Genomic DNA, 10,000 nt, shown 5'->3' on the forward strand with positions numbered 1-10,000 from the left:
TAAGGTTATCAGATATAAAGATATTTTGACAGAAGAGGGTCTTTTAAAATCTAAACAAGAGTTAAAACAACAAGGAATAAATTTAGAGTGGTGGTATTATCTCCAAATCCAGGCAAGATATCTGAAAGATAAACGTGAATGGGGTATACATAGTCAAGATACGGGGTTAGATAAAATTTTGCTTGGTCCGGAAAAAAACAAATAAGGAATATTTACAAACATTTATTGGAGCACAGGCTATTTGAAGAACAGGTTAAGGAAACAATGGTGACATGGGCAATAGATCTAGGACATAATATTAATTTGGATCAGTGGCAGCAGGTATGGATACGAAACAATAAAATTACACTGGCGTCATCTTTTAAAGAAAATTCGTACAAGATGGTTTATAGATGGCATCTCCCTCCAACAAGATTAGCTAAAATGTATAAAAGATACTCGCCATTATGTTGGAAATGTAAAAAGGAAAGGGGCACTTATTTTCATGTTTGGTGGTTATGTAAGGAAGCACAGAGTTTTTGGTGTATGGTCTGGGAGTGGGTAACAGAAATGGGTATACAAAATATTCAATATAAACCTGAGACACTGTTATTAGGAATTCTTGAAAATAATGTTAGCAAAGAGGATATGTTTTTATTTACTCATGTGGTTACAGTGGCAAGAATTATATTCGCTCAAAATTGGAAAGCTATGGTGATACCTAGTAAGGAAAGCATAATTCATAAAATTATGCATTGCGCAGAATTAGATAGGTTAACTAGAAGACTAAAAAATCAGGATGAAACGGTTTTTTACCAAATTTGGAACAAATTTTACAGATGGTGGGGGAAAAGCAGGGAAGTTATTGTACTGAGATAATTCAAGATTGTGATTAGAGTGATGTTATTGTATAGGTTTTTCTCATTAGTAATTTATGGTAATAGTGAAATGAGATATATGTCAAATCTGTGTTACCATGTTCAATGTTTTTAATTTTTTGCTTTTCAATAAAATTTAAAAAAAACATTTATATTTTTAGGCTGAGCAAACTTTACACTTTTTCAATTTACTGTACTTTGGTTTTTTACTGGACTTCAAGTTTGAGTAGTAAGCACTAGGTAAGCAGTGCTTCTAAGCACGTGCAGAATTCAGAAATATGTTCTGTTATAAACATTTCATCCATCGAATGGGTTGTTTCGTTTGAGAGTCATTCTACTATCATTACTACCAGAATTACAAGTCCTAGAGGACAGGACTATTACAAGTCATTCTGAGATCATTCATCCTTGTCCAGCCCTTCAAATACAATGTAATTGTATTATCTTAAAGGATTTAAAAATAAGATATTAAATGATTAATGTCATATACGTATGCAATTATATTACTTTAATGAATTCAATCTGCATTTGTTTGGATTAAGGTATAAAAGGTTGAAGGTTTATTGATTTTGATTGATTTTGTATGTGAAAAAGAATGAAAAATTGGGATGAAATGTAAGTAGGAGGTTGGGAATAAGGAATGTTTTTGAAGTCAATATTNAGCAATTATATTATTAAAGAATTTAAAATTTGTATTTACTGGGATTAAGATATTTGAATGATTATAAGAGAAATGGTAGAGTTTATTTTTTTTTTTAGATGTCTGGATTTGGGGAAGATGGATAATTTTGGTTTTGAGTTAAAATGGAGTTTAATTGTTGTTTTTTGTTTTTTAATTATTTGAGTTAAAGTTTTTTTTTAAACTGATTGCTTTATGAGGTGTTGAATCCTGTTTTAGTTCTGGGAAGTCGGGGAAGGGAGGGGTTTAAGGGGAAATTATAAATTGATGTAATACATAATTATAAGTATATAATGGAATTGTAATAGAGGATATTCCCGGCAGGTTACCCAAATTGCACTCGACCTGGTGGTTAGAAGGCGAAAGGGATGTAGAACGGTAGGAGGAAGAGGAGAGGTTGTGGGGTCAGGCGGAGGAAAGAGAGGGAAAGTGGATAAGAGTGGAGGCAAGGCGGGGACTGCCGGGAGTATTCGGAAATATTTTGAGTAAAAAAAAATTTTTTTTTGTGGAGTTTGTAGATGCATCATTTGTATTTGTTGTTTAATTCAAAATAATAAAAAATTTTATATATATATATAAAAAAAAAGAGTGGGTGTGCAAAAAAGTATGTTTATATGTATCAAGTTATAAAGGAAAATGTTTTCCTATAATAAACCCTTAGAGATACAATCAATGAAGAAAAATATTTTTCTTTCCACTTATTCATGAAGAAATTTGCTGAATATCACAGATCAAAATAACATATGCTGAAAAAAATCCCTGATTATGGGAGTCTTAACTTGCAAAACCGGGTTCTGCAAGAGGAGGTCTAAATACATTCCGCTTATAAATAAGTTTGAATCTCTGCTTAAGTCAGTTTTAAGCCAGTTTTAAACCAAAGTTTCTTTTGTTGGCTTTCTGAAAATGGAATACCTGGGGCGCAGATATTTAACTTTTTAAACTCATCTGGGAAAGGAAGGGGGGGACACTGCACCAGTTTCACAGGATCAGATAGTCAACTGTCCATATGTAGGAGCCTCTACATATATCAGTATATAATTGGGATCATTTCTGACCAGTACGGTCACAAGTTGTGGAAAGAAGAACTGTTCTTCAGCACATTCTGTAGAAACCAGGACTAAATTATCTTTTCTGAAGATCTGCCTTACTAGACTCTAAAAAGAGGATGCTCTCTTCTTACCTCAGCCATCTGGCACTAGAAACATACTCTACTATATTTAATTTTTATTGTATTTATATCCTGTCTTTCTGTTTTACCCGTCTCCACAACCTGTCCCCCAAATGAATTCATCACATCCCCCTCTCCCTAGAGGGAAAAATACTAAGACTATTCTTTTCCACCTCTTGTGGTCTGTCTTCCAGACTGCCTATCTTCAAGAGCACGTAGCTACTCACATCCGCCATAGTCCTGCTCACACCAGATTAGGAGCCGCAGCGAGGCGAGCGAGAAAAAGGGAAGAAACACACGAACCAAAAGCAAAGGGCGCGTGACCCAGACTGAAGTAAGAATTGACACCAGCCAGCGCTGGAAACCTTCGGCGACAACCACCGCACGACAGGCGTGGCTGCAAGCCAATCCCCGTCCTTTCCTTCAGCAGTAGCTGTCCTATAAAATAAATAAATAAATAAGTAAATAAATAAATAAAAGCAGAGAAGAAAGTTCCCACCCTCTACTTCCGCATCCTTTCAAAGCGCGTCCAGCCCTTTCCTTGCGCAATTTCGCTGTCTGCTAATTGGTTGCGTTGGTGTCTCCTCAGGGAATTGACGTCCCGCCCCGTGACGTCAGTAGCCAGCCAAGACTCAGGCCGTATCAATCCGCCCCCATAATGCCTTGCGTGGCGGGTTCTTTGATGGATGGCACGGCGGTTTTGGGCGCGAGAGAAGGTTGGCGCAAGATCTTACTACATGGAGTATGAAAGGGAAGAACGCATTCTGGTGTAAAAGTAATTGCGTGGTATGTTTTAATAAATATTTGTACTGCCATACCCCGCTCCATTCTGCATGTCCAAGTCTTCGATTGGGAAGATGGGATCCAGATCCTAAGGGTGGGTAAAACCGCTTGTAGCCTGGATTATCAAGAGGAGGGCGTCCCTAGTAGCGCCCGCCAGCTTGTCATGGAATCTAGAGTTTAAGCATCACAATGTAGTATGAAATCTCTTCAGCAAGATCTCAGCCCACAAAGAAAAAGCAAGTTGAAGCACAGACTTGTTAATTAAAATGGGGTTTGTGATTTAAGTCCCACTGAGCCTTGACCCAATCAGAACAGAGCTGGAAGGCACTTTGGAGGTGTTTTAGTCCAGATGTCCCCAATCTTTTGGGCATCAGGGACCAATTCTGTGGAGAGGTTTTTCCGTGGACCGGAGGGTGTGTGGTTTTGTGTGCTGCCTGCATCCTGCAGATGGGACTTTGCTTGTTTGTGCGGACCGGTTGCTGGCATGCCACGGACCAGTACTGGTCCGTGGACCGGGGAGGGGGGGGCGGGGACCCCTGTTTTAGTCCAACCGCCTGCTCAACTAGAAGACCCTATACCATTTCAGACAAGTGGCTGTCCAGTCTCTTCTTGAAAGCTTCCAGTGATGAAACGCCCACCACTTCTGAAGGCAAGCTGTTCCACTGGTTAATTGTCTTCACTGTTAGGAAGTTTCTTCTTAATTCCAGGTTGCTTTGCTCCTTGATTAGTTTCCATCCATTGTTTCTTGTTTTGTCTTCTGGTGCTTTGGAAAATAAGTTGACCTCCTGTTCTTTGTGGCAGCCCCACAAATACTGGAATACTGCTATCATGTCATCTCTAGTCTTTCTTTTCTCTAGACTAGCCATATCCAATTCTTCATATGTTTTAGACTCCAGGCCTTTAATAATCTTAATTGCTCTTTGCACTTTTTCTATCTTAATTTTTTTGTAATGTGACCAAAGCTGGATGCAATATTCCAGGTGTGGTCTTACTAATCCACACTTTTCTTTATTTAGGTTATCTTGAAAGAATGTTGCATTCTGTGGCGTGATACTGAAACGAGGAAATTCTAGTGCAGGGCATTTCAGCCGGTGGTATGCGTACCACTGGTGGTACTTTGGCACCTAGCGGTGGTATGCGATCATCCTAGAGGAGAAGTAGCGGGGGAGCGGAATGAGCTAAGCGATGGCAGCGCTATAGAAGCGTGAGGGAGAGACAGCTGGAGCTGCAGGGCTGTCGGGGCTCAGCAGATCTGCACGCGTGGCTACAAGCTGATCGGCATTTCTGTAGGGATGTTGGGGCTCAGCGCTGGGCTCCAGCTGATTGACACTTCCGAAAGGAGCGCGTAGCTGGAGGTGCACAGAAAAGGGGGAGAGAGAGGAAAAGATATAAAAAGAGGTTTTGGCAGGAAAGGGCCAGTGAGGGGCTGCCCCGCCACACCCCTGGCCGCACACCTGCCCCCTGGCGCCCCTGCTGACTGTCCCTGCTGACCGTCCCTGCTGACCGCTCAGAGAAACGAGGCAAGCCCAGGCCGACGGAGTGCTGATTTACACCTCGAAGCTACCATCAAAGCCAGAATGTGCTTATCCTTAGTTTCATGGGGCAGCCCTGGAACCAGCGACGGGCCGCCTCAGCCCTGCCCTGCCCCCTGGGCGCACGGGGCCTAATGTCCCAGGGGACCGCGTTCTGAGTGCTTCGCAGGTTTACTTTTTTAAGCTGCCAGAGGCTCCAGGCAGGAGGCTTCCCATTTTGATCCCTCCCCTCCTGTCATTGCCTCTGTGCCTGAAGGGCCTCTGCGGGACTCTCAGCTCACCTCTCCCAGACCCGCCCACGTGTTTGTGTGTGTGTGTCTGTGCGCGCACATGGGGGGGCTCACTCCTTGTAGCCCCACACTGTGACATTGGGGAGGAAAAGAATGGGAGAGATAAGCTGGATGGGAGCTTCTTGCAGCCTTCCATGGGGCTGGGAGTGGGAGCTAAGGGGGGCAGCGCATGATGCGATTGGCGGCACGTTGAGAAAAAAACAAGTACTCCAAAAAAACAGCAGAAGGTCTCTGGAGGGTGCGGGGCTGCAAGGGGGTGAGACATCCCTCGCGCGCGCGCACACACACACACACAAACACATGCATGGGTCTGGGAGAGTTGAGTTGAGAGCCACACAGAGGCAATGATGGGGAGGGGTCAAAATGGGAAGCCTCTGCCCACTGCTGCCTGCCTGTTGCCACCTCTGCCTGGAGCCTCTGGCAGCTTAAAAAAAAGGGAAGGAAGGAAGGAAAGGACAGGGAGGAAGGAAGGGAGGGAGGGGGAGGGAGGGAGTCAGGGAAAGAGAAAGGAAGGAGAGGCAACTTTGTTGGAAATGCCCCAGTTCAAAGGAGAAAGCAGTTTTGTGTTCTGTTTTGTCACAGACATAACTTTGTTGGTAATCAGAGTTAACATTGATATTCTTGAATTGTGAGTGCTTAGGAAAGTATCCCCTCCTTGTGTGTTGCTAACAACCATTTCCAGTGGGGAAAAAAGGACAAAGCAGAGCGGGGGAAAATATTTTCCTTTGCTATATTTCCAATCTGAATTAGACCAAGACAGGGTCCCTACAAGAGAGCCCTTTTAAAGATTATGTATTAATAGAAAAGCAACTAAGCTACCTCTGATCCTAAATGCTAAAACTGTTGCACATAAAAAATGGAGGAGTTCTGATCAACTATCACAGCCACCATTTTGACAGTTTTACTGTACTGTTGTCTGTGGATGCCCCCACTAAATGCAAGCATGGGATAAACAGCCTGGTTTGTTCTCAATCTTTTAAGTGGCCACAAACTAGCAAAAGTGGCATTTGATCACAAGACAAGGAAGCATTGAGAAATGTTTCCCCTTTGCATTTGAGCATCCAAGAAGGGACAGGAAAGGAGAAAGAGAAAAGAGGAAAGACAAAGAAAAAGAAGGAAAGAGGGGAAGGAAGAAAAAGGAAAGGAGAATGAAGAGGAAGAAAAAGAATAAAAGGGGGGAAGGAAGGAAGATTATAATGAGAGGGAGGGAGGGTCTGAGGGAAGTCCTGCCTTAGCACTTGGCCACGACCAGCCCTGCTGCCCTTTTGCCAAAGCTGGGTCTCCTCGCATAGAGAGGGAGTGAGCCTCTCTCTGACCCACGCATTTTGCACACACCATGAGCAACCTGGCAAAGGAGAGCGAGCCAAGCAGCACCAGCCTTGAGGAGAAGGTAAGTGCAGCCGGATGCCCCCTTGGGGAAGGCTGGGCTGAGCTGGGTGCTTGCCCTCCACTGCCCAGGCTCTGGGCAGCCTGCACCACCAGGAGTCCTCCGCGTGGCCTGAGAGCAAAGGAACTGCCACCAAAGAAATTAAAACTGGTACTTTTTTCTTTTTCTTTTTTTTACGGTTTGTAACATTTTATTAGATTATGGAATAAAATACAAAAATACAAAAGCAAATAGTAGGACACTGGGGAGGAAGAAGGGAAAAAAGTGAGCAGGAAAAGGGAAAAAGAAAATGTATTGACTTCCGACTTCCTCTGTTGCAGTAGAATGAAGCATTAACATTGAACCTCAACTTTTTACATTTCCATAATAGTATAAACTAGCCATTTCTATAACAACAAATGAATCTAATCAGTAAAACCCAAAATCCCACCCCTTTTTTTTTAGTCATCAAGTTTTTGACACCTTGCTAAGCACTGGTGGTACTTGAATATTGTCATGTCCTAAAAGTGGTACAACCTGTGAAAAGGTTAAAAAGCCCTGTTCTAGAGCACTAAGTCTTAACCTTGCCAACTTCCAGGTAGGTGGACCTGGACCAACTCCCAAAATTCTCAAAAATGATCATCCTATCTGTGGAATTGTGAGAGTTGAAGTCCCAACACCTAGAAATGTATATAATTCAAAAACAATGCTTAAGATATGATGCTAACATCTTTAGTTTTACTTAATTTTAATAGAAACTTGACATATTAAAAAACTGACATTGGCAAGATGGATAGCAGCAGCTACACTTGTACAATTTTTTAGCTATATTAACAGTGGATTTTGAGCAGGTAAAGCTTGTTTTTAAACAACAGGTTATGAACATGGAAGAACAGTGCAATGTTTTTGAAGGAGCCAATCTTAAGTACATTCAGAGACTTCAAAATATGGAATCTATAGTATCAGTCCTTTTTAAATGGGTTACCAATATTTTTTAATAACATTTGATTAAGTTGTACAGTAAAATACAAGCTACAAAGCAAATAGGACACAATGGGGAAGAAAAGGGAGAAGAAAGGGAGGGAAAGGGAGGGAAAAAAATTGACTTCTGACTTCCCCTGTTGCAGTAGAATAGAGTATTAATGTTGAGCCTCAACTTTTTACTTTTTCACAATAGTAAAAACCAGCCATTTCTGTAACAACAAATCAATCTAATCAGTGAAACCCATAATCAAAGTTTCATTTTTTTCCACCTCAACCACAAAGTCCAGAAGCGATCTTCATGTATTCTTTTCTTCTCCAATCATGATGACCGTAGCATCCACCAATGGGTTATCATAGCCTTCCTGCTCAGTTGAGGCTAAGCAAAACTTTAGCCACGCCTCCTCTGGGCGGTTCCTCCCCAGTTCTTGCTTAGTCTCAGCTCAGTTAGAACGCAAGTATTTTGGCTCCTCAGCTAGGCTATTGAGTTAATTGAGATTGAGTTAGTTGCTTGTAGCTTAATTGAAATTTTGATTCTAATTTTTTTAACAGATTAGTTGGCTTCTAAATTATTCCAAATTCAGTAAATCAGGAGCAAAATTTGATAACTTTGAGCTCCTGTGGGTTTGCAGGCCTGTAGGTCTGCAGTCGCATTGCAGGCTGTATTTCAGCCATGCCGGATCGCCAGAGTGATCAGCCTCCGATCAGCTGTTTGGCGCTGAAACGGAGGCTCAGGTTTCTCAGAGGTTCCCGGGAGCGCGAAATTGCTGGTGGCCTCGTTTCACCAACCTTGTGGCCACGAGGTAGCTGCCGGTGAGGATGATCCGGATCGCAGCGGAGGCTGCGCGCCTGAAACGCAAGTGCCTGATTGTTACAGAAGGGGAGAAAGGGCCCTTTTTCGGCCAAATCCCTTCACAAAACTGAGCAGTCCGGTGCGATTGCCTTGATTGGGGGAAGTGTTTCTTTGGCGGACGCCATTTTGGGAGACGGAGAGTCTCACGGTCGCCATCTTGTTTTCCGACCGATAGGGCGTGGCCGCCATTTCCAGACCAGGCCTCTTACTTAACTTTCCTTATTGAGTTTCTGGCATTGAGAGAGGAAATTCTTTGACCTTACTGGCAAAATTCCTATTAATACTCTTTGGTTCCTTGATCCAACTTCTAAAGGAGGTCATTCCTTTATTTCCCTAGGAATTCAGCGATTGGCAAGGACGGGGTTTATATATATATACTACCTTACCTTGCATTTAGTCACATTATACATCACAAACCTTGTTGCTTCTCTTTGCTTCTGGAAGGGAAATTTTACAGTCCACCTGTTCATATTAGCTCACGGTGCTGTGCCTGCAGGGCCTGGACAGGCAGTGCTAGAGTGCTGTCTGGCTGTTTTGTCATTGTGGTTCATCAGGGCACGGGTCGTTTCCCTCTCTGATAACAGGTCTGCGTGTTATTTCCCCCTTTCCTGGATATCTCCTTTCGGAATATCCAGTGCACAATGGCTGACAGTGCTACTCCTCAGTCATCGCAGGGCTCTGAAGTTCCCCCCCGTGCAAAAAAAGCGCAGATATTCTGAATTAACGGCGGGGGGGGGGGGAGAAAAAGGCCAAAACAAAAAACTTAGAGCCCTCTAAAGCTGCTGAGCGAGAGGCCTCGAGGAGACATCACGCACTAGAAAAAGAATTTTCCAGAGTTCAAAGACTCAGGTCCAGCGAGGTTGAAGTGGTTTCCCCCACTTCACTGGATCCTTCCCCCTTTGGGTCTCAATTTGCGCCTTCTCAGGAAGCCCACAGGGCTTGGTCTCCTCAGGGGGAAACTGAACAGGCTGGTCCCTCTCTTCTCCTCCCCCGCCTCTTCCTCCTCCATCCTTTTCTTCCATGGCACAACAGGCTTCTGATACGGGGTACACCTCCACTGCTGCTGGCATTGGGTTTTCAGGCCAACAGGAGGCATGGTCAGAGCAGTTCCAGACGTTTATGCAACGTGCCTTTGACCAGTTCATGGCTTCATCTCTGGGCCATAGACTTCCACAGGTAACACCCTCTCCTCCCACTGTCTTGCCACAAACGAGACGCGTCCTGTTGGCTGGAACTGCTGAATCTGAGTCTTCCTCTCAGTTAGAGGAGGAGGAATCCGTGGATCTGGAGACGGCAGACATCCCCCTATCAGAGGATGAAGAGGCTGTTCCGGATCCGGTCCCGACTTCGGGCCTGTTTGATCCTTCCCTGTTCAAATCCTTGCTTGTGAAGGCTTGTGCTACTGCCAAATTGGCGGACGAACAGGAGCCCAAACCTTCTACCTCTGCTGCAGAAGAATCTAATCCCTTGTTCGCTGAACAGGTAGTGGAA

The 10,000-nt window shown here is 43.6% G+C and overlaps 1 protein-coding gene across 1 annotated transcript in view; it reads right to left on the minus strand.

The window, feature by feature from the left end:
• Nucleotides 1-3,145, minus strand: part of MOSPD2 (motile sperm domain containing 2) — a gene marked incomplete in the record, with an annotated part of 26,472 nt that extends 23,327 nt beyond the window's left edge. The window contains 1 exon segment of the mRNA XM_015818908.1: nt 2,932-3,145. Within this exon segment, the coding sequence (XP_015674394.1) occupies nt 2,932-2,940 (9 nt within the window).
• Nucleotides 3,146-10,000: the final 6,855 nt, after the last annotated feature.

This window comes from Protobothrops mucrosquamatus, unplaced genomic scaffold, assembly GCF_001527695.2.
Source record: "Protobothrops mucrosquamatus isolate PMUCROS unplaced genomic scaffold, P.Mucros_1.0 scaffold816, whole genome shotgun sequence".
NCBI lineage: Eukaryota > Metazoa > Chordata > Lepidosauria > Squamata > Viperidae > Protobothrops > Protobothrops mucrosquamatus.